Genomic DNA, 27,352 nt, shown 5'->3' with positions numbered 1-27,352 from the left:
CTTTCTGCAGATCAAGCCACTGCTGCCGGGAGGAGGGAGCGGGGCTGGCCCGAGAGCCTGGCCCCCCTCAGTTTCTCCATCTTTGTATCTGTCGGTTTCTATGGAGTGCGGTTTTTAATCTGCTCCACGACGCTCTGTCTCTTGCTGAGTTCTGGTCCCTCCCTATGGGAGATTCAGGTTCCAATCCCAACTCTGTCCCCAAAACAAAGTGCTGGGGATGTGCTTGGCCCTCAAGGCCTCGAGGGTTTTTTATGTTTGTTTGTTCTGAGACGGAGGCGTTTCACTCTTGTTCCCCAGACTGGAGTGTAATGGTGCAATCTCAGCCCACTGCAATCTCCGCCTCCTGGGTTCAAACGATTCTCCTGCCTCAGCCTCCCGAGTATCTGGGATTAGACGCATGCGCCACCACGCCCGGTTAATTTTGTATTTTTAGTAGAGACGGGGTTTCTCCGTGTTGGTCAGGGTGGTCTCGAACTCCCAACCTCAGGTGATCTGCCTGCCTCAACCTCCCAAAGTGCTGGGATGACAGGCGTGAGCCACCGTGCCCGGCCTCCTCCAGGGTTTCAATTACCCCATCATCCCCCTCTCCAGGGCTGCTTAGGGCTTTCCCGCTGGGAGTCAACGATCCCACTTCCCTCTGCAGCCCAGAAAGGACACTAAGACAAACAATAACTTATTTATTTTCTAGGCCATGGGAGGGCTTTGGGATACGATTCTGGGCCCGAGGACTCAAAAGGGGGCCGAGGGTCACCGTCAGGGGGTCTGCGTGACCACGGGGTACAGCAGAGCCAGATGCTCGGCACCCTGCACCGGCAGTGGGCGTGAACTGTAGTGGAGGACGAGCTCGGGCACGCTGGGGAAGGGCCCGCTGTGTTGGCCCAGCACCACCTGGTTCTCACGGGTCCGTGCGAACTTCAGATGCAGGAAGCCCTGGCTGCTCCTGGGCGATGACGGAGAAAGGGACTCCTGAGCATCCCGGACCCACCCAGAAAGCCACCATCCCCAAAGCCACCTCCCACAGTGCCCAGGGCCAGGTGCTCGCGTGTCTCCAGTCTCTGGTAAACAGCAGTGTGGTGGCTGGTATACTCGTTCACACCTGTAATCTCAGTGATATGGGAAGCTGAGGCTGTAGGCTTACTCCAGGCCAGGCGTTAGAGACCAGCCTGGGCAACAGAGTGAGACCCCGTCTCCACCAAAAAACATTTAAAAATTAGGCGGGTGCGGTGGCCACCATCCCCAAAGCCACCTCCCACAGTGCCCAGGGCCAGGTGCTCGCGTGTCTCCAGTCTCTGGTAAACAGCAGCGTGGTGGCTGGTATACTCGCTCACACCTGTAATCTCAGTGATATGGGAAGCTGAGGCTGTAGGCTTACTCCAGGCCAGGCGTCAGAGACCAGCCTGGGCAACAGAGTGAGACCCCGTCTCCACCAAAAAACATTTAAAAATTAGGCGGGTGCGGTGGCTCACGCCTGTAATCCCAGCACTTTGGGAGGCCAAGTCAGGCAGATCACTTGAGGTCAGGAGTTGGAGACCAGCCTGGCCAACATGGTGAAACCCCGTCTCCACTAAAAATACAAAAATTAGCCGGGCGTGGTGGCGGGTGCCTGTGGTCCCAGCTACTCAAGAGGCTGAGGCATGAGAATCCCTTGAACCTGGGAGGCAGAGGCTGCAGTGAGCTGATATTGTGCCACTGCACCCCAGCCTGGGTGACAGAGTGAGACTCCGTCTCAAAATAATAATAATAAAAAAATAGGCTGGGCGCGGTGGCTCATGCCTGTAATCACAGCACTTTGGGAGGCCAAGGCAGGCGGATCACGAGGTCAGGAGATCGAGACCATCCTGGCTAACACGGTGAAACCCCGTGTCTACTAAAAAATACAAAAAATTAGCTGGGCGTGGTGGCGGGCGCCTGTAGTCCCAGCTACTCGGGAGGCTGAGGCAGGAGAATGGCGTGAACCCGGGAGGCGGAGCTTGCAGTGAGCCGAGATCGTGCCACTGTACTCCAGCCTAGGCGACAGAGCGAGACTGTCTCAAAAAATAAATAAATAAATAAATAATAATAATAATAAGAGGCCAGGTGCAGTGACCCACACCTGCAATCCCAGCACTTTGGGAGGCCGAGTGAGGCGGATTGCTTGAGGCCAGGAGTTTGAGACCAGCCTGGCCAACATGGCGAAACCCTGTCTGTACTAAGAATACAAAAATTAGCCAGGCGTGGTGGCTCACACCTGTAATCCCAGCACTTTGGGAGGCTGAGGCGGGCGGATCACGAGGTCAGGAGATCGAGACCATCCTGGCTAACACAGTGAAACCCCATCTCTACTTAAAATACAAAAAAATTAGCCGGGCGTGGTGGTGGGCGCCTGTAGTCCCAGCTACTTGGGAGGCTGAGGCAGGAGAATGGCGTGAACCCGGGAGGCAGAGCTTGCAGTGAGCCGAGATCGCGCCACTGCACTCCAGCCTGGGTGACAGAGCTAGACTCCGTCTCAAAAAAGAAAAAAAAAAAAAAATTAGCTGGGCACGGTGGTGTGCGCCCAAAGTCTTCCGTCTCCCAGGTTCAAGCAATTCTCCTGCCTCAGCCTCCGAGGTAGCTGGAATTACAGGTATGCACCACTATGCCCAACTAATATTTGTATTTTTAGGAGAGAAGGGGTTTCACCATGTTGGCCAGGCTGGTCTCGAACTCCTGACCTCAAGTGATCCACCTTCCTCAGCCTTCCAAAGTGCTGGGATTACAGACGTGAGCCGCCGCGCTCAGCCCCAATCTCGTGCTTTTAGATCTTGCACTCAGACACCTAGCAGAATCTTAGGAGTGGTTTATAATTAGACAGACTTAGAATTTTAGGGACAGAAGTGCGTACAAACAGGGTCTCAACCTAAAATGCTTACAGGCACACCCTGAAATTTTGGCTTCAGATGGACACAAATTGATATACGTCCATTTTTGGACAAGGGGAGTCCAGAGGAATCTTGTGCACCTAGTTCCTTGTCTTACCCAAGGCCTGGACCTCCTCGATGCCTTCCACTCCATCTTCTTGCATACCTCCAGCGATGGGGAGCTCATTCTCAATTGCAACCAGCTAATGGCCTCCCCGGAACTCCTAGAAGGCCCACCCACTGGCCTGGAAGCCCTTCCCTATGGCTGCGGGAGCGACACCCTCCCCTTCCCTCTGAATTAACCCAAAAGGGTGACTCACGCAATCCTGTGACCCTTTGTCCCTGTGAGGCTGAGTTCTCACCTGAGAGACAAGGAACAGTCCTGGGGGCTGGTCTCGCTGAGCCGCACTAGGTAGCTGCCTTCCTTGCAGAGGGACAGGAGGCTCTCTGCATCCGCCCTGTTCAGGGGGCCATGAAACCACCTAGCGAGTATGGACAGATGTCTCATCAAGGGCCGTTCCCTTCAAACACACTCTGGGGCCCTGTAATCCCAGCACTTTGGGAGGCTGACGCGGGCGGATTGCCTGAGGTCAGGAGTTCGAAACCAGTCTCCCTAACATGGTGAAACCCCGTTTCTACTAAAAATACACAAAAAATTAGCCGGGCGTGGTGGCGGGTGCCTGTAATCCCAGCTACTCAGGAGGCTGAGGTAGGGGAATTGCTTGAACCAGGGAGGTGGAAGTTGTGAGCTGAGATTGCACCACTGCACTCCAGCCTGGGCAACAGAGTGAGACTCTGTCTCAAAACAAACAAACAAACAAACAAACAAAAAAACACACTCTGGGATCTGTTGGGTCACAGCTGGTGCATGGGCTTGTGGCATCTGGGCAAATGAAGAAGGACAATTCCCTTGGAGTTTTCTTTTTTCTTTTTTTTTGAGACAGAGTCTTGCTCTGTTGCCAGGTTGGAGTGCAGTGGTGCAATCTTGGCTCACCACAACCTCCGCCTCCCGGGTTCAAGCGATTCTCCTGCCTCAGCCTCCGGAGTAGCTGGAACTACAGGCGCATGGCACCACACATGGCTAATTTTTGCATTTTTAGTAGAGATGGGGTTTCACCATGTTGGCCAGGCTGGTCTCGAACTCCTAACCTCAGGTTATCTGCCCTCCTTGGCCTTCCAAAGTACTGGGATTACAGGCTTGAGCCACCATGCCCGGCCGATACCCTTGGATTTTTCAAGAGGAGCCCTGGTTATCGTACACTTGACATTGATCTTCACAGCCTCCTTTGTGTCCTTGTCAACTTCAACCACTTTCACAAAAGTGGTGCTTCATCTTGTACCTCACCCACCTGTCCCTTTCTGTTTTTTTCTTTTTCTTTCTTTTTCTTTTTTTTTTTTTTTGAGACAGAGTCTCGCTCTGTCACCCAGGCTGGAGGGCAGTGGCGCGATCTCGGCTCACTGCAAGCTCCGCCTCCCAGGTTCACGCCATTCTCCTGCCTCAGCCTCCCGAGTAGCTGGGACTACAGGCGCCCGCCACCACGCCTGGCTAATTTTTTGCATTTTTCGTAAAGACGGGGTTTCACCGTGTTAGTCAGGCTGGTCTCGATCTCTAACCTTGTGATCCGCCCACCTCGGCCTCCCAAAGTGCTGGGATAACAGGCGTGAGCCACCGTGCCTTGCCTAATGTTTTGCTTTAATGTGCTCACAAAGGGGTTTGCAGTAGCAAGCAAGGTATCAAAGACAGAGAAGCACCAGAGCCTTTGCTGTTGTTCACAATGAAAGAAATCTGAAAAGAGAATAAGCACATATGGCATGCCTGTGGTCCCATGGAGAGGCTGAGGCTGGAGGATCGCTTGATCCCAGGAGTGCAGGGGTACAGTGAGCTGATTGTGCCACTGCACTTCAGCCTGGGCAACAGAGTGAGACCCTGTCTCAAAAAAAAAGAAAGAAAGAAAGAAAGAAAGGGCCAGGTGCGGTGGCTCATGGCTGTCATCCCAACACTTTGGGAGGCCAAGGCAGGCACATCACCTGAGGTCAGGAGTTTGAGACCAGCCTGGCTAACATGGTGAAACTCTGTCTCTACTAAAAATACAAAAATTAGCCAGGTGTGGTGCCAGGAGCCTGTATTCCCAGCTACTTGGGAGGCTGAGGCAAGAGAATTGCTTCAACCAGGGAGGCGGAGGTTGCAGTGAGCTGAGATTGTGTCATTGCACTCCAGCCTGGGCGACAAGAGCCAGGCTCTGTCAAAAAAAAAAAGGGGGGGGGGGGAAGGAAAAGAAAAGAAAGAGAAGAGAAGGAGGAAGGGGCGGGCGGGGTGGCTCACACCTGTAATCCCAGCACTTTGGGAGGCCCAGGTGGACGGATCATGAGATCAGGAGTTCCAGACCAGCCTGGCCAACATACTGAAACTCTGTCTCTACTGAAAATACAAAAATTAGCTAGGCGTGGTGGTGCACGCCTGTAGTCCCACCTACTCTGGAGGCTGAGGCAGGAGAATCGCTTGAACCTGTGAGATGGAGGTTGCAGTGAGCCGAGATCACGTCACTGCACTCCAGCCTGGGCGACACCGCAAGACTCGGGGAGGGAGGGAGGGAGCAAGAGAGGAAGAGAAAGAGAAAAAGAGAACAATCTTCACACCCTAGGCCTCAGAGTTAAATAGCCAGTTCTGTATTGCCCACCGAAGAGATTTAGGGGTGACTGTGACAACATGGTCTGGATTCTAGGGACTTGGGCACTCCCTCAAGGAGCGCCCAGGCTGGAAGGACACAGAGTCAGCGTCTCCCGGCTCACGTGCCACCCCAGCACGGAGCTGTGAGCCCACCAAAATCCTGCATCTCCTGGTTCCATCCCAAGAACCAAGAACTGGCTGAGAATGATTTCTGTCTCTTGGCTCTGAGGCTGTAAGCCCCACCCAAGTTAAGGAAGGAAATTGCCTTTTCTGTTTGAACCTGAGGCTCAGAGAGGTTAAGTGACTTGCCCCAGGCTACACAGCCAGGAGAGGAGAGCAGGAATGTGAACCCAGAACTTGATACCAAAGGGAAAGGGACCCCATAAGATTGTTTTGTGTCTAGCTGGGTGCCTGGCACGCAGCAGGCTCTGGAGCCCGTAAAGATTAGCTGAAGAAATAAGTGGATGAATGAATCGAAGTTCCCCCAGTTCCTCTAATCTGGGAAACGAAAAAACTTCTGCCTGATACATTGGAGTCTACAGATACGTTCAACGGGGCTCTTCCACCTTCAGCTTCCCCACTCACGGCTGTTTCTCCAGGGGCAGGGCTGGGTCCACACGCTCCGCAGGCTGGGGGCTTCTGGGCGGAGGTCTCCGGAGCTCCTTGGCTGAGCCTGGAGTCCTCTCCCACTCTGGACTGTCAAACTGCACTGGAAAGGAGATTTAGAGAGGAAAGTGTTAAGTCCAGCCTACCTTGGGGGGCGGGGCAGGGGCAAGCCAATGGAATCTCGGTAGAAAGGCAGGGCCAGCTTGGGACAACCTATCACAGCCCAGGGGCTGGGCTTAAGGCAGGGGCAGGATTGGCCACAGGTGCAACCTTTTGGCCTTCCTAAGAAATAGGTGCGGTCATTTATAAATCTGGTGGCAAGTAGCACAAGGGGCGTGGCTAGACTGGTCGGTTGGAAGTTTCCAAAGAGGAGCCCTAGTCCCTAAACCCCTTCTGGGGTTCAGCCCAGACTGTGGCCAAGTCCTAAAACTAGAAAATCACCCCCAATCTACAGACAGGTGGACAAAGGCACTAAGCTCTAAATACCCTCCCAGTCATAAAACTTTGGGGGCAAAGTCGTGTTTGCACAACTCTTCCTGGTCCAAATTTTATTTATTTTATTTTATGTATTTGTTTATTTAGAGACAAAGTTTTGCTCTCGCTGCTCAGGCTGGAGTGCAATGGCACGATCTTGGCTCACCGCAACCTCCGCCTCCGGGTTCAAGCAATTCTCCTACCTCAGCCTCCTGAGTAGCTGGGATTACCGGTATGCACCACCACGCCCGACTAATTTTGCATTTTTAGTAGAGACGGGGTTTCTCCATGTTGGTCAGGCTGGTCTCGAACTCCTGACCTCAAATGATCCACCCGCCTCGGCCTCTCAAAGTGCTGGGATTACAGGCGTGAGCCACCGTGCCCGGCAATTATTTTATTTTTTAAAACTGATTTTATCATTATCTCTTTTACAGAAGAGAAAACTAAGGTTCAGAGGCTTCTCCAAGCTCATCCAATTCAGCTGGAAATTCACCTGTAGTTTACTAGCAGCTATTAAGAAATGCTGCCCGGGGCGGGGGCGCGGTGGCTCACTTCGGTAATCCCAGCACTCTGGGAGGCTGAGGCGGGTGGATCACAAGATCAGAAGATCGAGACCATCCTGGCTGACACGGTGAAACCCCGTCTCTACTAAAAATACAAAAAATTAGCCGGGCGTGGTGGCGGGCGCCTGTAGTCCCAGCTACTCGGGAGGCTGACGCAGGAGAATGGCGTGAACCCAGGAGGCGAAGCTTGCAGTGAGCCGAGATCACGCCACTGCACTCCAGCCTGGGCGACAGAGTGAGACTCCGCCTGGAAGAAAAACGAAAGAAAAATAAAAAATAAAATAAATAAAGAAATGCTGTCCCTGCCACCTCCATATTCTATTCTAAAAGCAAGCCATATTCCTCTCCCCACACCACGCTGAGCAGGATAAGTAGGTTCCATTCCACTCTAAAAAGTGTTTGCGTTTCCAAGGAAGATGCAGGTTGTCTTGGAAGAAAGAATTTAGGACTATCAGTCATTCACACTCTAGTGAGAATTAACAAACTACAAAAGTGACAAGTAATTGGACTCTACTTTGTAAACTGAAACAGGAGACATGACCAGATGAGGAAATGCAGGGATGGGGCATTCAGATGTCAGAGTGTGGGTCTGAGAAGCACCTGCAAACGCCCTGGAGATGTGGTCTTTCTTCCACTCCCAGGGCTGATCATACTCATCTGCCGGCCGTTCATCTTCCTGGGGCATCCGGCTCTGCCGAGGCTTCTGCCCAGAAGGGGGTCCATCTGCTGTCTCTGGGTCCTGTTCCTCATAAGGGGTGTCATAGAGCTGCACCCCTCTGCCGGGAAGTTCTAGGAGGCCAGGGACACTGTTCAGCTCCTGCTCCCATCTGGGACCCTGTCACCTTCCCCCAAGCCGTGCCTACTCACCACTCATGACCCATTGGGCATCGTAGGGCTCCATGTACCCATCATCCGGGGGTGCAGGATGAGGCTGAGCATCAAAGGGGTCTGAATACTCAGTGTCGGCTTCCAGCTGCAGAGAGAAGGAAGGGGAGAAGACAAGGACTCAGAGGGGCTTCCCTGCTAATTGATGCTGCACCTCTTGCCTGCCCACAGGGCCATCTGACACCTCTCCAAGAGTTTTTATTTTTTTATTATTTATTTATTTATTTTTATTTTTATTTTTTGAGAAGGAGTCTCGCTCTGTCACCCAGGCTGGAGTGCAGTGGCGGGATCTGGGCTCACTGCAAGCTCTGCCTCCTGGGTTCACGCCATTCTCCTGCCTCAGCCTCCCGAGTAGCTGGGACTACAGGTGCCCGCCACCATGCCTGGCTAACTTTTTGTAGAGATGGGGTTTCACCGTGTTAGCCAGGATGGTCTCGATCTCCTGACCTCGTGATCTGCCCACCTCGGGCTCCCAACGTGCTGGGATTACAGGCGTGAGCAACCGCGCCAGCTGAGTTTCATTTATTTATTTATTTATTTTGAGATGGAGTCTTGCTCCGTTGCCCAGGCTAGAGTGCGGTGGTGTGATCTCGGCTCACTGCAACCTCCGACTCCCGGGATCAAGCAATTCTCCTGCCTCAGTCTCTGGAGTAGCTGGAATTATAGGTGCCGGCCACCACACCTGGCTAATTTTTGCATTTTTAGTAGAGACAGGGTTTCACCATGTTGGCCAGGCTGGACCTCAGATGATCCGCCCGCTTCAGCCTCTCAAAGTGCTGGGATTACAGGCATGAGCCACCGTGCCTGGCCTCTCCAAGAGTTCTTTTTGGGGGTTGGAGAGGGAGTCTGTTACCCAAAAGTGCTCACAGACAGAGGCTGGCTTCCCACGTCTCCCTCTGTCTTGATCCCATTTCCCCAGCACAGACACCTGCCTCCCTCCTTCGCCCACTTCAGTGCTTCTCCGTGCACTATTGTCAAGGATTTACCTTTGTTGATTTGTAATACCAACACGTAATAAGTACACCATTCCCCTTTTCCAGACAAGGAAGCCAAGGCACAGAGACAGCAAGTGTTTTGCTTAGGGACACACAGCTGGTAAGTAAGAGGCCGAGTCTGATCCCGGCTGACTGGTTTCCTCGAGTCCCTGGCTCTTCTTACCAACGTCTTACTTCTTATTTATTTATTTATTGAGACAGAGTCTTGCTCTTGTCACCCAGGCTGGAGTGCAGTGGCGCGATGTTGACTCATTGCAACCTCCACCTCCTGGGTTCAAGCAATTCTCCTGCCTCAGCCTCAGGAGTAGCTGGGATTATGGGCGCACGCCACATTGCCTGGTTAATTTTTGCATTTTTGGTAGAGATGGGGTTTCACTGTGTTGGCCAGGCTGGTCTGGAACTCCTGACCTCAGGTGATCCACCTGCCTTGGCCTCCCAAAGTGCTGGGATTACAGGTGTGAGACACCACACCCAGTCTTTTTTTTTTTTTTGAGACAGAGTGTTGCTCTGTTACCCAGGCTGGAGTGCAGTGGCGCAATCATGACTCACTGCAGCTTTGACCTTCTAGGCTCAAGTGATCCTCCTGCCTCAGCCTCCTGAGTAGCTGGGACTATGGTGTGCACCACCACAACTAGCTAACGTTTTGATTTTTTTTTGTAGAGACAAGGTCTCACTCTGTTAGCCCGGGCTGGTCTCGAACTCCTGGGCTCAAGCAATCCTCCCACCTCGACCTCCCAAAGTGCTGGAATTATAGGCATGAGTTACTGCACCCGGTGGCCTGGGTTCAAATCCTAGTAAGCTAGAACCCCGTGAGACCTTAGCCAAGTCACTGCCGTTCTGCGAGCCTCAGTTTCGCTTCTGCAAAATGGGAACATAGTGGTAGGAAGGGCAGCATCACCGGGAGGATATTTAGGTGCCCAGCAGGGGAGCAACTCACTCAGATCTATTTTAGGAAGATCCCACCAGGTTCGAAGAGGAAGGGGTGCTGAGGGGAGGGGGCTGGGGGACTGCAGGGGATGACCATGGAGGAGGAGGACCCGGAGACCAAGCAGGGTGGTCAGAGAGGCAGAAGGACAACCAGCAATATGCATTGAAAAGGGACAGATATCCACCGGGCGCAGTGACTCACACCTGTAATCCCAGCACTTCGGGAGGCGGAGGCGGGAGGATCACCTGAGGTCAGGAGTTTGAGTCCAGCCTGGCTAACATGGTGAAACCAGTCTCTACTGAAAATACAAAAATTAGCCGGGTGTGGTGGCACACACCTGTAATCTCAGCTACTGGAGAGGCTGAGGCAGGAGAATCCCTTGAACCCCAGGAGGTGGAGGTTGCAATGAGCCGAGATCCCACCACTGCACTCCAGCCTGGGTGACAGGGGGAGACTGTCTCAAAATAAATAAATACATAAAAATAACAGACTTCCCCAAGCAGGTGGAGGTCTGGAGGACTGGGAAGGGTCTGTCTGGTGCCCCAGTCCCCTCCTGTGATCACACATAAAATAAGCTCTCCACGATCCAGACAGCCCATCCTGAGCCTCCCCTCCACCCAGTCTCCCCAGGCCACCCAGCCACGCACCTCCTCCCCGGGGCCGCCCAGAAGGGCCTTGGCTCTGGCCATATCCGCAGCCTCCACCTTGATGAGCCGGTGCTTGGGAGAACCATACTTGGCATCTCCGGGGTTCTTGGAGTCCCCAGGGCCCGCGGGGTCCGGCTCCAAGCGGCTCTCCGCGTCCTCATAGGGGTCCTCGAAGTCCAGGTTCTTCTGCGCGCGGTAGGCCCTCAGGATGTCGCTCTCGGTGTAGTCCGGGGTGGGCGGCTGCGGAGGGGGCCTCCGACCCCCAAAGCTCAGGTAGTCCCGTAGCCACTTGGCCATTTGGGCGCCTGTCACCCCAATCGGGCCACTGTCAGAGGGGCCCCCACATGCCCTTCTCCGGGCCCCTTTCCCCAAGGAGGAGGAGGAGAAGGTGGAGAGGAAGGGAAGAGCAGGGAAGGAGGAGAAAGATCAGGTGCGCCCTTTGGCGGGGCTCTGGATGGATAGAGGGAAGGAAAAGGTGAACGAGGGGGAGGAAAAGGAGGCGACAGAGGAGGGAGGAAGAGAAGCCCGCCTTAGCCCAGCTTGGGAAGCACCGCGGGGGAAGGGGGGGCCTCGCAGGGCCCTGAACGCCGCGCGCTGGGGGCTAGGGCGAGGGGCATCCGCGGAGGCGCGCGGAGTTTCCGCGGGCAGCGCGGTTCCCTGGAGCGACACGGCCGCCCGCCGCCTCCAGGAAGCTCCGGGATCCCTTCCTGGGGTCGGGAGATCCGGGCCAGCGCCACCTGCGGACGCTCCCGGCCCCTCTCCCAGCCCGGACGCCTGGGTTCTCAGCGCAGCGGGCGGGCTCCCCAGGGGCGCGGGCGCCGCGCGCAAAGTTGGGCCGCGGAGACTGTGACCCCGGCGGGACGCATCCTTTGTCGCGCTCCTCTCGGCTCAGCGGGGAGCCCCCAATCCCGCGGCCCCCGCCGCCTCGATCCGGCCCCAGCCACCCGCACAAAGGGAAATAAAAACCTCCTCCAATCCCCCTTCACGCTTTCGGAGAGACTTTCCCCGCCGCCGCCGGGAGGTGGGACGCTGGGGAGGGGGGCGCGCAGGAGGACGCCCCGGTTCCCACCAGCCCCGGGCCGCGTCCCGGGCAGCAGCGTCAAGGCTCCCCCACCTCCCCTCCGCCGCGTCCCCCGCCCCTCCCCTCCCCCTGCGCTCCCCTCGGAGGTGACTGAGACCTTCAGCTGTTCTGGGGAGGGAGGGAGCCGCTGCCCGCGGAGGGAAGGGGGGCTGGGGGCGGGAGTCGCCGGGGCCGAGGCCGCGGCAGCTGGACACTGACCGGGACGCCCGAGACTGGCCGTAGCGAGCGCGGAGCGCGGGAGGTGGGGAGCAGCTGGGAGTGACACTGCTGGGGAGGGGAGGGGAGAGGGAGAAGGAGGGGAGGGGGAAATTGCCCAGGAAATGGGGGACTGCACTTGACCGCCAAAAGGGGTGAAATTGACCAGCAGAGGGGGTGGGAATGACCGCCAGTGAGGGTCGAAATGGAACCGATGTCTGGCGGTGAAACGGCCCGGGAGAGTGGGGGTGTGCAAATTGGTGGAGAGGTCACTGGCTGAAATTGATATTGACGCAGCAGAAGGAAGGGGGGGCAAAGGAAGGGAGGGTGCGGATCGGGCTTCCCCTCCCCCAAGAGGGCTCTGCTCTGTGCCCGGCTCCCGCCCCAGAGGACTAATTGCGGGCAGGGGGAGGGTTGGGGGCAGCTGGCCTGGGGAAGGGAGATGGTATCTGTGCCTGGCGCCTGTCCTCTGCATCTGTCCTTTTGTGGCTTCTGGGGGCGGGGTGGGGGGGGGGCGGTGGCGGGAAGAGGGGCAGAAGTGAGAGGGGTCTGGCCTGAACTGGCTGCCTGTTGTCAGCTGTCGTTGTCTGAGGGTGAGGGCACTGAGAGGTTTGGGGGGTGGGAGAGGAAAAGGGAGCCACTGGCCAATTTTCCAGTGCAGAACCGTTTTTTTCTTTCCCCATAAGGGGGCTTGCCCAGTTCCTCCTAATGACTGGAGTGAGAGAGGGGTGGTCAGGAAGGATGGGACCCCAGATTCTCTCCTCTTGTGGCCAGCCCCCTGGTCGGGCACAGGTCATAGCTTGGAGAGCACAGTTGGAGGACAAGACAGAAGTCAGAACCAACACTGCTATGACTGGGGCCTCCTGGCAGCCCGGCGGGGCTGAGGGCAGGGTCTGTCACTCCCTGAGTCTTGGTTTTCCTTATTTGAAAGATGTGGTTTCTAACAGGAAAACCCAGACAGCTCTAGGAAGGATTCCAGGAGGGACCGAGCTATCACCTGGCTTCCTCATTTTATGGATGGGGAAACCGAGGCACAGAGATGGGAGGGACTTGTTCAGAGCCACTCCACAGCTGATTCTGCCTGGACATCGCCATGGGGCCTGGCCTAGGGTGGCACTGGAGTCTCTCTTTTTATTTTTTTGAGACGGAGCCTTGCTCTGTCGTCCAGGCTGGAGTGCAGTGTTGCGATCTCAGCTCACTGAAACCTCCACCTCCCAGGTCCAACCAATTCTCCTGCCTCAGCCTCCTGAGTAGCTGGGATTACTGCCACCACGCCCAGCTAATTTTTATATAATTTTATATTTTTAGTAGAGATGGGGTTTCACCACATTGGCCAGGCTGGTCTGGAACTCCTGACCTCAGGTGATCTGCCGGCCTCGGCCTCCCAAAGTGCTCTTCATGGAAACGGTTCTGCAACTCTTCTCCACGATGAGCTCCATTATCCAGATGGGAAAACTGAGGCCTGGAGCCAACAAGGCAAAGCCCCTGAAGGATGCAGGCGTCTAGACCCTTCTGTTCCTCCCCTTCCCTGCACTGGCTGTGGCCCCCAACATAGACCTGTTGAACTCCTTCCTCCCTCCTGAAGTGCATGGCCACCCCCGCTTCCCCCCACCCTTTCAGATCAGCGACAAGGCTGCGTCCCTGGGGGCGGCCAGGGAGCACAGCGGGTAATTGTCCTGCTTTCTGTCAGCCGCAAGGCAATTCCGGGCCACGGGGATGAGCTGTTGACAGATCTCATCAAATCCAAGTAGTCTCCCTGCCGGATAAAACTAGATGTCTGAGGTATAAATATTTGAAAGGGGCCTTCTAATTACAGTCTGTGTCAGGAATAGCAATTAGAGGCCCCGGGGCCAGAATCAAACGGCATTTGACTTTCCTGTGCTTTGGAGCTGGCTTCTCCTGGGGCTGCACCCCCACCCTACCCCAAGGAGGGGAGTGGGGAGAGGCTGGCAGGGAGAGGCAGGAGGATTAGGTAGAAGAGAAAGAGATCCAGGCGGGGGGTCCAGTCACCTTCCCCTGTGACCTTGAATCAGCCACGTAACCTTGTGAGATTTGGATTTTTCTTTTCTCTTTTTTTTTTTTTGAGACAGGGTCTCTCGCTCTGTTGCCCAGGCTGGAGTTGCAATCACAACTCACTGCAGCCTCACATTCAACATCCTGGGCTCAAATGATCCTCCCATCTCAGCCTCCTGGTAGCTAGGACCACAGGTGCACACCACAACACCCGGCTTTTTTTCTTTCTTTTTTCTTTTTCTTACGCAGAGTCTCGCTTTGTTGCCTGGGCCTGGAGTGCAGTGGTGCGATCTCGGCTCACTGCAAGCTCCGCCTCCCGGGTTCACACCATTCTCCTGCCTCAGCCTCCCGAGTAGCTGGGACTACAGGCACCCGCCACCATGCCCGGCTACTTTTTTGTATTTTTAGTAGAGATGGGGTTTCACTGTTAGCCAGGATGGTCTCGATCTCCTGACCTTGTGATCCGCCCGCCTCGGCCTCCCAAAGTGCTGGGATTACAGGCGTGAGCCACCGAGTCCGGCCGCTTTTTTTTTTTTTTGAGGCCGAGTCTCGCTCTGTCGCCCAGGCTAAAGTGCAGTGGCATGATCTCGGCTCACCGCAAGCTCCGCCTCCCAGGTTCAAGCGATTCTCCTGCCGCAGCCTCCCAAGTAGCTGGGATTACAGACGCCCGCCACCACGCCCAGCTAATTTTTATATTTTTAGTAGAGATGGTGTTCCACCATGTTGGCCAGGGTGCTGTCAAACTCCTGACCTCGTGATCCGCCCGCCTTGGCGCCCCCAAAGTGCTGAGATTACAGGAGTGAGCTGCTATCCACGGCCTTGTTGCTTTTTTTTTTTTTTAAAGATACAATTCACATTGGCTGGGTGCAGTGACTCACACCTATAATCCCAGCACTTTGGGAGGCTGAGGTGGGCAGATGACCTGAGGTCGGAGCTCGAGACCAGCCTGGCCAACATGGTAAAACCCCGTCTCTACTAAAAATACAAAAATTAGCCAGGCGTGGTGGCGGGCGCCTGTAATCCCAGCTACTCGGGAGGCTGAGGCAGGAGAATCACCTGAACTCGGGAGGCGGAGGTTGCAGTGAGCCGAGATTGAGCCACTGCACTCCAGCCTGGGCAACAGAGCGAGACTCTATCTCAAAAAAACAAAAAACCTAACTCACATATCCTACAGTTCACCCATTTAGAGTGTACAATTCAGTGGTTTCTCCTGTGTCCACAAGGTTGTGCGACCATCACCCCTAATTCCTGAACATTTTCGTCACCTCCAAAAGAAACCTCACACCCAGTTAGCTGTCACTCCCCATCTCTCCAAATCCCCAGCTCCTGGTAAACACAAATCCACTTCCTGCCTCTGTGGATGGGCCTGTCCTGGACATTTCATAGAAATGGGATCACACACTTTGTGGCCTTCTGTGTCTGGCGTTTCTCACTGAGCGTGATGTCCTCAAGCTGCGTCCATTCTGGGGCCTGTGGGTTTTTTGTTTGTTTGTTTTTTGTTTGTTTTTTTGAGACAGAATCTTGCTCTGTCACCAGGCTGGAGTGCAATGGGCACGATCTCAGCTCACTGCAACCCCCACCTCCCGAGTTCAAGCGATTCTCCTGCCTCAGCCTCCCAAGAAACTGGGACTACAGGCGTGTGCCACCACGCCCAGCTAATTTTTGTATTTTTAATGGAGACAGGGTTTCACCATGTTGGCCAGGATGGTCTCGATCTCTTGACCTCATGATCCGCCTGCCTCGGCCTTCCAAAGTGCTGGGATTACAGGCGTGAGCCACCGCACCTGGCCAGGCCTGTGTTTTTTAATTTTTAAAATTCTTCTAGAGGGCTGGGTGTGGTGGCTCACACCTGTAATCCCGCCACTTGCAGAGGCTGAGTTGGGTGGATCACCTGAGGTCAGGAGTTCGAGGCCAACATGGTGAAACCCCGTCTCTACTAAAAATACAAAAATTAGCCAGGCTTGGTGGCAGGCACATTGTAATCCCACCTACTCAGGAGGCAGAGATTGGAGAATCGCTTGAACCTGAGAGGCAGAGGTTGCAGTGAGCTGAGATCGTGTCACTGCACTCCAGCCTGGGCAATAGAGTGAGACTCCATCTCGGAAAAAAAAAATCTTTTTTTCTAGAATTGGGATCTTGCAATGTTGCCCAGGCTGGTCTTGAATTCCTGGCCTCAAGTGATCCTCCTGCCTCGGTCTCCCAAAGCTTTGGGATTACAGGTGAGAGCCACTGCACCCAGCCATCTTTATTTTTTTTTTTGAGACAGAGTCTCACTCTGTTGCCTAGGCTAGAGTGCAGTGGCATAATCTTGGCCCACTGCAACTTCTGCCTCCTGGGTTCAAGCGATTCTCCTGCCTTAGCCTCCCAAGTAGCTGGGACTACGGGTGTGTGCCACTGCACTTAGCTAATTTTTTATTTTTAGTAGAGACAGGATTTCACCACATTGGCCAGGCTGGTCTTGAACTCCTGACCTCTGGTGATACGCCAGCCTTGGCCTCCCAAAGTGCTGGGATGACAGGCGTGAGCCACCGCACCTGGCCAGCTCTGCCTTTTTTTTTTGAGATGGAGTTTCACTCTTGTTGCCCAGGCTGGAGTGCAGTGGCATGACCTTGGCTCACTGCAACCTCCCGCTTCTGGTTTCAAGCGATTCTCCTGCCTCAGTCTCTGGAGTAGCTGGGATTACAGGTGCATGCCACCATGCCTGGCTAATTTTTGTACTTTTAGTAGAGACGGGGTTTCACCATGTTGGCCAGGCTGGTGTTGAACTCCTGACCTTGTGATCCGCCCGCCTTGGCCTCCCAAAGTGCTGGGATTACAGGCATGAGCCACTGTGCCCAGCCAGCTCTGCCTTTTTTTTTTTTTTTTTTTTTGCGATGGAGTCTCGCTCTGTCGTCCAAGCTGGAGTGCAGTGGCGCAATCTTGGCTTCATCGTGTTAGCTAGGATGGTCTCGATCTCCTGATCTCGTGATCCGCCCGCCTCGGCCTCCCAAAGTGCTGGGATTACAGGTATGAGCCACCGCGCCTGGCCAGCTCTGCCTTTCTTAACTCATGGTCTGATGGCAGAGGCATGGCCTTGTCCACAGAAGCCCCCAGTCTGATGGAAGAGTTGTGGCTCTGACTTCAGGAGCCTCCATTTGATGGGAGAGATATGGCCCTACCTTGAGGGGTTCCCACTCTGAGGAAGGAGACGTGAACCTATCTTCAGTCTGATGGGGGAGGCAGGTTCAACCTTCTGCAGGAGACATAGCCTTGACTTCAAGGGTCCCAGAGTAATGGAGGAGACATAGGCCTGCCTTCAAGAGTCCCCAGTCTGATGAGGGAGGCATAGTCCAAACTTCAAGCGTCCCCAGTCTGATGGGGGAGGTATGGTGTAAATTTCAAGGGCCCAGTCCAACACAGGAGGCATGGCCCTAACTAACTTACAAGGTCCCAGTCTGCTGGAGGAGAAGCGAGCCTTCCTTCTAGGGGCCCCTACCTGATGGGGGAGGCACGATCCAGCCCTTCCAGGGCTCCAGTCTGACACGCAGGCACAGCCCAGCTCTTGGGGTTGCAGTGGGGTGGGTGACCAAAGGCGTAGCCTTGGAGCCTGGAGATTCATACCCAGGCCCTGTCCCTCCCTCACCCTGGAGGTCGAGGAGTCTCCCTTACCTGTAAATGGGGCAGCAACAGAGCGTGTGCCCGGGGGGTGTTTGTGGACTGAGTGGGTGGTGTCACCCCATTCCCAGATAAGGAAACAGGCTCAGGGAGCCCCAAGTTCACACTGGAACTGGCAAAAGCTGGGGAAATGGCGTGGCCCCTCTTCTCCTGTAAGCCCGGGCTGGGGCGGCAGTGGGCTCCAGCAGAAGGGGCCCCCATCGCCCCTCCTCCCCATCCCTCTGATGTGCTCCGGCAGCCAGGCAGCCCCGGAGGAGTTGATGGAGGAGATCTCAGATGAAGGCTGACAGCTCCCGAAGACAGGATGACAGACGCGGGCTGGTGGGGAACGGGTACTGTCGGCAGGGATGGGGGAAGGGCAGGCTTCAGAGGGTGAGGGTAGGGGGCCCTGAGAGGTGGGGCAGGGCAGGGAGGGGTACCCCGCTGGTCAGGAGGGACAGAGCCTGATGCATGGCTGTGCCTGCTCCTCTACTCCCTCAGTCCTGGGAACCCCCAGGAGAGAACTGGGGGCTGAGAGCAGAATTGCCCCCAGGACACAGGGTGAGCGAACAAAGCTTCTCAGGGGAAAAAAAAAAGAAATAAAAATAAAATTGCAGTGGTGTATGAAGGAGTGGGGTGTGAGAGGGGAGGAGGTGAAACCTGGGGCTCCCTGAGCCTGTTTCCTCATTGGGGAAAGGGGTGATGCCCCCTCAACCCACTTGCGAGCACCCACGATGTGCCAGCTGGTTTTGGGGTGCTGGGATGCACCAATTTTTTTGAGATGGAGTCTCACTCTGTTGCCCAAGCTGGATGGAGTGCAATGGCATAATCTTGGCTCACTGCAACCTCTGCCTCCTGGATTCAAGTTATTCTCCTGCCTCGGCCTCTGGAGTAGCTGGGATTACAGGCATCTGCCCCACGCCCGGCTAATTTTTGTATTTTTAGTAGAGACAGAGTTTCACCATGTTGGGCAGGCTGGTCTCGAACTCCTGACCTCAGGTGATACACCTACCTCAGCCTCTGAAAGTGCTGGGATTACAGGTGTGAACCGCTGCACCCGGCCCGAATAAACTTCTACTGTTTATAATTTACCCAGTCTGTGGTGTTCTGTGAAAGCAGCAGCAAATGGACAAAACACAAGCTACAGACAAGGTCTGTGTAGGTAAGAAACTGAGAGTGTCTTCTGGCCAACAGCCATGAGGGACTGAATTCTGTCAACAACCACAAAGGTTTGGAAGCAGTTCCTTCCCCAGTTGAGCCTTCAGATGACACCCCAGCCTGGGCCTGTGTCTTTTTTTTTTTTTTTTTCTTTGAGACGGAGTCTCGCTCTGTCCCCCTGGCTGGAGTGCAGTGGTGCAATCTTGGCTCACTGCAACCTCTGCCTCCTGGGTTCAAGTGATTCTCCTGTCTCAGCCTCCCAAGTAGCTGGAATTACAGGCATGTACCACCATGCCCAGCTAATTTTTGTACTTTTTTGTAGTGACAGGGTTTTGCCATGTTGGCCAGGCTGGTCTTGAACTCATGACCTCAAGTGATCCGCCCGCCTTGGCCTCTGAAAGTGGTGGGATTACAGCCATGAGCCACTGTGCCCAGCCTGGCCTCTGTCTTGATTGCATTCTTGCTAAACCTTAAAGCGGGAGACCCAATGAAACCACACCCAGCTCTATGTTGTTTTTAAGTTGTTCAGTTTTGGTATAATTTGTTATGCAGCACCAGAAAACAGAGTGAGAGATGGGCAATAAACACGCCCCCAAGGCATCCCCTCTGCATCTCCTTAGAACACACTCACCTGCTTTATTTTCACCACCTTCGGTATACATTATTTATTTGTATGTTATTGTAAAAATATATAATACATAAAAGTTTTTTGGGGGCCGGGTGCGGTAGCTCACGCCTGTAATCCCAGCAGTTTGGGAGCTGAGGCGGGCGAATCACTTGAAGTCAGGAGTTCGAGACCAGCCTGGCAACATGGCAAAACCCCATCTCTACTAAAAATACAAAAATTAAGCCAGGCAGCGTGGCACGTGCCTGTCATCCCAGCTACTCTGGAGGCTGAGTCAGGAGAATCGCTTGAACCCGGGAGGCGGAGGTTGCAGTGAGCCGAGATCCTGCCACTGCACTCCAGCGAGGGTGATAGAGTGAGATGCTGTCTCAAAAAAAAAAAAAAATTAAAATTAAAATAAGAACGGGTGTTGGAAGTGGGAGTTCAACTTTGTTTCTGCCAAATGCTCAGGGAACATTTGATAAACACAGGTTCCTTCCTTCCCTCTGCCAACTCCTTCTGCTGCCCCCGCCGAGGAGGGGAACTTCCCAGCCAGAGCTTTCTACTCATAAAGCCAGTGAGTCCCATCCTTGTTGAGTATGTAGAGCGCAGCCCCTTTGAAGGCAAATTGTAGCATCTTTTTTTTTAATTAATTATTTTTTGAGATGGAATCTCACTCTGTTGCCCAGGCTGGAGTGCAGTGGCATGATCTCAGCTCACTGCAACCTCCACCTTCCAGGTTCAAGTGATCCTCCTGCCTCAGCCTACCAATTAGCTGGGATTACAGGTGCCCGCCACCACATCTGACTAATTTTTTTATTTTTAGTGGGGGGGGGGGGAGTCTCACCATGTTGGCCAGGCTGGTCTTGAATTCCTGACCTCAGGTGATCTGCCTGCCTCAGCCTCCCAAAGTGCTAAGATTACAGGCCTGAGTCATTGTGCCCTGCCTGTACAATCTTTTTGTTTGTTTGTTTGAGACAGAGTCTCCCTCTGTTGCCCAGGCTAGAGTGCAGTGGTGTGATCTTGGCTCACTGCAACCTCCACCTCCCAGGTTCAAGCAATTCTCTGCCTCAGCCTCCCCAGCAGCTGGGATTACAGGTGCCTGCCACCACGCCCAGCTAATTTTTGTGTTTTTAGTAGAGACGGGTCTCACCATCTTGGCCAGGCTGGTCTTGAACTCCTGACCTCAGGTGATCTGCCTGCCTCAGCCTCCCAAAGTGCAGGGATTACAGGCGTGAGACACTGCACCAGCCTGGAATCTTTTAAAGTGAACAATATGAACCTTATTCGAGTAGGCAGTTCCATTTCTGGCTGGCTGTTCTGAAGAGGTATTTGCCCACATTCATAAGGAAACACCCACGAGGAGGTTTGTCGTGACACTGTGTTTAGCAGCAACATTATGGGGAACGAACCCAATGTCCCCAGTAGGCGAAGGCTGAACTCTGGCATAAATAATGGAATTCCAGCCGGGTGTGGTGGCTCAGGCCTGGAATCCCAGCTACTTGGGAGGCTGAGGTGGGAGGCTCACTTGAGCCCGGGAGATTGAGGCTGCAGTGAGGTGTAACTGTACCACTGCACTCCAGCCTTGGTGAGAGACCAAGATCCTGCCTGAAAAAGGGGGAGGGGGGTGGGGAGCTAGGCCCAGGACAGGAACTGTGGCATGTTCCTGTAATCCCAGGACTTTGGGGGGCTGAGGCAGGAGGGTTGGTTGAGGACAGGAGGTCGAGTCCAGACTGGGCAACACGGCCAGACCCTGTTTCTCAATTTGTCTTTTTTTAAAGAAAGAAAGGTGGGGCGCGGTGGCTCACGCATGTAATCCCAGCACTTTGGGAGGCCAAGGCGGGCAGATCACCTGAGGTCAGGAGTTAGAGACCAGCCTGGCCAACATGGTGAAACCCTGTCTCTACTAAAAATACAAAAATTAAGCCAGGCGTGGTGGCGGGCACCTGTAATCCCAGCTACTCTGGAGGCTGAGGCAGGAGAATCGCTTGAACCCGGAAGGCGGAGGTTGCAGTGAGCCAAGATCGCGCCATCGCACTCCAGCCTGGGGGACAAGAGCGAGACTTCGTCTCAAAAAAAAAAAAAAAAAAAAGGTAAAGAAAGAAAAAAAAGAAGAGAAAACAAAAAGAGCCCAGATGCACACTCAGGCGACAACTAAGTATAAATATCTGGGTTCATGCCTGTCACAGTGGCTTATGCCTGTGACCCCAGCACTTTGTGAGGCTGAGGCAGGAGGATCACTTGAGCCCATGAGTTCAAGATCAGCCTGGGCAACATGGTGAAACCCAGTCTCTACTAAATATACAAAAAGTTAGCCAGGAATGGTGGCACACACCTGAGGTCTCAGCGACTCGCGAGGCTGAGGTGGGAGGATCACCTGAGCTCGGAAGTTCAAGGCTGCAGTGAGTCAAGAATACGCTACCGCACTCCAGCCTGGGCAACAGAGTGAGATCCTGTCTCAAGACACAAACAAACCTCTGTGGAATGACCCTTGAATTGTGCTAACAGAGCCTTGTCCCGGGGCCTCCTCATCAGACTCTGGGAGAGAGAAGGGGCCCAGGCGGTTGGCAGGTTTCCTTTTATTGGTTCTAGACAGTTTGTGGAAGGAAGAGATGAGGCCATCTAGAGGCCGGCAGGCTCGCCCAGTGCCCCAAACACTGCCACCCTGAAGTAGTGTTGGAAGCTGCTCCAGGGATGTTGCAGCCCTAAGCACAGTGACAGGTGGGGGCAGGAGCAGCAGGGGTCCCCGAGGTGTTGAGAGGCTGGTGAGGGCACAGAGAAGCGACCTCCTGGGGCTGAGGCCCCTGTTGGCCCTATGTGTTGGAGCACGCTGGCGCTTGTCTGTCCGGTCTCCAGTCACGCCAAGGCCTCCTGCCCTGACCACCAGCAATGCTGGCCTCAATGTGGCTGAAGCTGGACGTGTGACCTTGACCCGGTGAGGGGGTCCTGGGAGGGCTCAGTTGCTGCCGTTGCTGTCGTCACTGTCCAGGTATGCACCCAGCTGGCTCAGGGAGGACGCGCCAGGCGTCAGGGGTGTAGGGTTGGCCTCCTTCCTGTTCGGCGGGGCTCCTGGTGGGAGAGCGAGAGTTAGCTCATCTCAGCTCCAGAGCAGACAGGCCAGGGACAAGGCATGGGGCCGGCCACCTCTGCAGGTTTGCAAGGCCCAGAGGCGACAGCATGTGAATGGCCTGGCCTTTCTGGATGGCACCTGATGGGACCCATTGCAGATTTACATCTGCACACCCGGGACTCAACAGCTCCACTGCTGAACAATGGCCAATGCAAACCTTGCCCAGGCAGGCAACGTGCGCTGCCAAGAATGGAAATGGCGCAAAGTTCACAGTCCAGTCACTGTGGACTTAATTGCCTTAGGAAACATCATACTAAGGCAATTAAAAGACAAAAACAGGCCGGGCGCGGTGGCTCATGCCTGTAATCCCAGCATTTTGGGAGGCCGAGGTGAGTGGATCACCTGAGGTCGGGAGTTCCAGACCAGCCTGACCAACATGGAGAAATCCCACCTCTACTAATAATACAATTTAGCCGGGCGTGGTGCTGTAGTCCCAGCTACTTGGGAGGCTGAGGCAGAGAACTGCTCAATCCAGGGAGGCGGAGGTTGCGGTGAGCCGAGATGGCACCACTGCACTCCAGCCTGGGCAACAGAGCAAGACTCTGTCTCAAAAAAAAAAAAAAAAGAAAAAAGAAAAAAAGAAGCCGCCTGTCTTCTCTGCTCACTCCACTAATTGGTCCTGTGGGGGTCGCAGGCCGCCCCCAGCCACCCCATGAAGTCTCCGTAACTGCACAGGGAGCTGCTGCCACCTACAGGCCACTATAGAAACCGCGCCCGGCTCTGGGAACTCTGTGACCTTACCTGGGGTGGGGGCCGCCTGAGGCTGCCCGTTGCTGCAGTCCGGGTCGGCCTTTGCCTTCTTCACCACGACCAGCCTCGACAGCGGGGGCCGGTTGCCCAGGCTGCCAATGCTCTGCTCCCAGACCTCCACCTTCCTCTTGGGCTTTGGGGCCTGCAGGTGATGGGGACACATGTGGGGGTCTGGCCCCTCGCCACAACCCCTGCTCACTGCCCCATGCCCACTCTTCCACTGCTGCGCTGACCACGTTCCTCCTCTGCTCTAAACTCCTCTATGGCTCCCCACTGCCCTAGGCTTGGCACGCAAGACCTCTGCCCATTCTCCATCCCACATAGCCTGGTCTGGCACTTCCTGAGTCACACCGTGGCTTCTCATCTCCACGCCTTTACCCATGCTATTCCCTTCCCCAGGGATGCCCCCTTTTCCATGCACTCGCTTGGTGAACTCCTACTCACCCTTCAATACCCAACACAAGACACCCCTCCTCTGAGAAGCCCATCATGGTTCAAGCTCACATGCAGGCTGCATGTCCACGCTCACAGTGCCCTCTGCTGGCTGTTATAACTCTCTCCCCAACTCTGCCGTGAGCTCCTGTCTTCCCCACTGCTGGCTCTGCGGTGCCACAAACAGTTCCTGGCACAAGGAGGTGCTCAATGTACTTGAGAGAACGAGTGAAAATGGAGGAAGCCGCCTTGAGAAAGAGTTAGGGGCAGGTAGAAAAGGCCTCCAGCTCCTTAACTGCAACAGAAGGGACCCTTTAATCTATTTTATTAAAAAAAAGTTTTTGGGGGGAAGGTCTCACTCTATTGCCCAGGCTGGAGTGCAGTGGTGCAATCATAGCTCACTGCAGCCTCGAACTCCTGGGCTCAAGCGATTCTCCTGCCTCAGCCTCCTGCAGGTGCACGCCACCATGGCGGGCTAACATTTTTAATTTTTGTAGAGACGGGATCTCGCTATGTTGCCCAGGCTGGTCTCAAACTCCTGGCTCAAGCGATCCTCCCGTCTCAGCGTCCCAAAGAGCTGGGATGACAGGTGTGAGCCACTGCATCTGGCCTCTTCAATCTGTTTTATGTTTAAATAGAGGAAGTGGTAACCACTGGGTTAAGGAAGTCCCAATGGGTGCTCTGCCCTCACGGAGCTCACCGTGTGGGGAGGGAGAGGGACAAGGAGACCAATACCCAGGATAACATCCATCTGGGTGAGAGAGAAGCCAGGGTGCGTGAGCTTGAATTGTGAGGATGAGCTTCTCAGAGGAAGGGCGTCTTGCACTGGGTATTGAAGGGCGAGTAGGAGTTCACCAAGCGAGTGCTTGGCAAAGGGGGCATCCCAGGTAAGGGGAATGGCATGGGTAAAGGCGTGATGAGAAGCCACAGTGTGATTCAGGAAGTGCCAGGGCAGGCTATGTGGGATGGAGAATGGGCAGAGACCTTGAGTGCCAAGCTGATGGTGTGAGGGGCGGCCACTGCTAAGGTGGTGGAGAGGCCTCCTGAAAGTTGTGGCTCCGGGCCGGGCGCAGTGGCTCATGCCTCTAATCCCGGCACTTTGGGAGGCCAAGGCGGGTGGATCACGAGGTCAGATAGACACCATCCTGGCTAACACGGTGAAAGCCCGTCTCTACTATAAATACAAGAAATTAGCCAGGCTTGGTGGCACACGCCTGTAATCCCAGCTACTTGGGAGACTGAGGCAGGAGAATCGCTTGAACCTGGGAGGCAGAGGTTGCAGTGAGCTGAGATCGTGACACTGCACTCCAGCCTGGGTGACAGGGCGAGACGCTGTCTCGAAAAAAAAAAAAAAAAAAAAAGTTGTGGCTGTGGGCTGATGTCAAAATGAGGAAAAGAAGTCAAAAGGCACAGATGGCCAGGCACAGAGGCACACGCCTGTAAGACCAACACTTTGGGAGGCCGAGGCGAGTGGACCACTCGAGGTCAGGAGTTCGAGACCAGCCTGGTCAACACGGTGAAACCCTGTCTCTTTATTAATAAAAAGAAAATACAAAACCTAGCCAGGTGTGGTAGCACACGCCTGTAATCCCAGCTACTCAGGAGGCTAAGGCAGGACAATTGCTTCAGCCTGGGAGCCGGAGGTTGCAGTGAGCCGAGACCGTGCCACTGCACTCCAGCCTGGGCGAAAGAACGAGACCGTCTCAAAAAAAAACAAAAGTTACCTAGGTTAGTTCCCAAACCTGTTTCTACAGGTGGTACTCATCATCATTAAACTAAACTAAGGATTGGGAGGCCAAGGCCGGAGGACTGCTTGAGGATAGGAGTTTGAGACCAGCCTAGACAACATACAGACTCGCCTCTAAAAAAAAAAAAAAAAGAAAAGAAAATTAAAAATTAGCTGGCTGTGGTGGCACACACTACACACTTGTGGGTCCCAGCTACTTGAGAGGCTGAGGTGGGAGGATCATTTGAGCCCAGGAGTTGGAGGCTGCAGCGAGCTGTGATCGCGTCACTGCACTCCAGCCTGGGTGACAGAGCAAGACCTCATCTCCAAAATAAAAATAAAATAAACCAAGAAAATGCAAGTGTGGAGATATTCCTTCCTATAAAAGTTAGGGTGAAGGTTTGAAAAGTCTTGATGAAGGTGAATCACGTTAAAACCAAATAAAACACCTGCTATCAAATCAGGTAGAGGCACAAGACTGAGGAGTAAATCAAAAAAGGTTGGACTGCTTTCAGAGTACCTTTACTCTGTTGATTCATTCAAAAAAAAAAAGGAAAAAAGAGAGGAAGTTGTAGACAATGAATTCTGGGAGTGGTTTATGCGAGAACCACAGTGTGAGAACTCTAATCAGAGGACACAGCTTCAAAGAAAATGTCTTTTAGAAAAATGTCTTGGGGCCAGACATGGTGGCTGATGTCTGTAATCCCTGTGCCTTTAGAGGCCAAGGCGGGAGAACTGCTTGAGGCCAGGAGCGTGAGACCAGCCTGGGCAACACAGCAAGACCGCATCTCTGCAAAAAGAATTTGAAAAATTAGGGGCCAGGCGCAGTGGCTCACGCCTGTAATCCCAGCACTTTGGGCGGCCGAGTCTGGTGAATCACCTGAGGTCAGGAGTTCTAGATCAGCCTGGCCAACATGGTGAAACGCCATCTCTACTAAAAATACAAAAATTAGCCAGGCATGGTGGCAGGCGCCTGTAATCCCGGCTACTTGGGAGGCTGAGGCAGGAGAATCGCTTGAACCCGGGGGGCGAAGGTTGCAGTGAGCCGAGATCACACCACTGCACTCCAGCCTGGGCAACAAGAGTGAAACTGTCTAAAAAAAAAAAAAAAGAAAGAAAGAAAAGAAAAATTAGCCAGGTGTGGTGGTGCGTGCCTGTGGTCCCAGCTGCTCAGGAGACTGAGGTGGGAGGATTGCTTGAGCCTAGGAGGTTCAGGCTGCAGAGAGCTGGGACTGCATTACTGCACTCCAGCCTGGGCAACAGAGTAAGACCCTGTGTCAAACAAACAAACAAACAAACAAAAAAGGAAGAAAGAACAATCGTTTCTTTTTTTTTTTTTTGAGACGGAGTCTCGCTCTGCCGCCCAGGCTGGAGTGCAGTGGCACAATCTCAGCTCACTGCAAGCTCCGCCTCCTGGGTTCACGCCATTCTCCTGCCTCAGCCTCCCGAGTAGCTGGGACTGCAGGCGCCCGCCACCACGCCCGGCTAATTTTTTGTATTTTTAGCAGAGATGGGGTTTCACCGTGTTAGCCAGGATGGTCTCAATCTCCCGACCTCATGATCCACCTGCCTTGGCCCCCCAAAGTGCTGGGATTACAGGCGTGAGCCACCGCGCCCAGCCTAGAACAATCGTTTCTGTGTGTCCGTGTTATTGGTTTATGAGCCCCTACTTTTACCACCTTCTTCAATGAACAAACCAGAGTGGCTGAGGCCACCTTGGATGAGTCAGCTGTGGTGGAAAATGCTGGTCATCCACCAAAACTCCTTCCTTTTTTTTTTTGAGATAGAGTCTCACTCTGTTGCCCAGGCTGGAGTGCAGTGGCACAATCTCAGCTCACTGCAACCTCTGCCTCCCAGGTTCAAGTGATTCTCCTGCCTCAGCCTCCCGAGTAACTGGGATTACAGGCATGCACTGCCATGTCCAGCTAATTTTTGTATTTTTAGTAGAGACAGGGTTTCTCCATGTTGGCCAGGCTGGTCTCGAACTC

At 54.3% G+C, this 27,352-nt stretch overlaps 3 protein-coding genes across 3 annotated transcripts in view; 1 reads left to right on the top strand and 2 right to left on the bottom strand.

Annotated features, from left to right (window-relative positions):
* Nucleotides 1–664: 664 nt before the first annotated feature.
* On the bottom strand, nucleotides 665–11,741 carry SHD (Src homology 2 domain containing transforming protein D). Its single transcript, XM_034944633.3, has 6 exons — nucleotides 10,643–11,741; nucleotides 8,055–8,160; nucleotides 7,788–7,976; nucleotides 6,130–6,253; nucleotides 3,239–3,358; nucleotides 665–940 (listed from the first exon to the last, which is right to left on the bottom strand). Exons 1-6 carry the CDS (start codon nucleotides 10,937–10,939, stop codon nucleotides 754–756), a joined length of 1,023 nt encoding a protein of 340 aa, XP_034800524.1. The 5' UTR covers nucleotides 10,940–11,741; the 3' UTR covers nucleotides 665–753.
* Nucleotides 11,097–27,352, top strand: part of LOC134729656 (basic salivary proline-rich protein 1-like) — a 16,680-nt gene continuing 424 nt past the window's right edge. The window contains exons 1-2 of the mRNA XM_063600701.1: nucleotides 11,097–11,117; nucleotides 11,177–11,964. Coding sequence (XP_063456771.1) covers nucleotides 11,097–11,117; nucleotides 11,177–11,920 — 765 coding nt within the window. The 3' untranslated portion in view covers nucleotides 11,921–11,964. The remainder of the gene's footprint in view (nucleotides 11,118–11,176; nucleotides 11,965–27,352) is intronic.
* YJU2 (YJU2 splicing factor homolog) overlaps nucleotides 21,891–27,352 on the bottom strand; it is a 21,970-nt gene continuing 16,508 nt past the window's right edge. The window contains exons 7-8 of the mRNA XM_003819273.6: nucleotides 23,198–23,348; nucleotides 21,891–22,395 (exon numbers count right to left, since the gene is read on the bottom strand). Coding sequence (XP_003819321.2) covers nucleotides 22,283–22,395; nucleotides 23,198–23,348 — 264 coding nt within the window. The 3' untranslated portion in view covers nucleotides 21,891–22,282. The remainder of the gene's footprint in view (nucleotides 22,396–23,197; nucleotides 23,349–27,352) is intronic.

This window comes from Pan paniscus, chromosome 20 (assembly GCF_029289425.2).
Source record: "Pan paniscus chromosome 20, NHGRI_mPanPan1-v2.0_pri, whole genome shotgun sequence".
NCBI classification, from domain to species: Eukaryota; Metazoa; Chordata; class Mammalia; order Primates; family Hominidae; genus Pan; species Pan paniscus.
The sequence above is the reverse complement of the archived record's forward strand: the minus strand, read 5'-3'. Positions and strand labels throughout refer to the sequence as shown.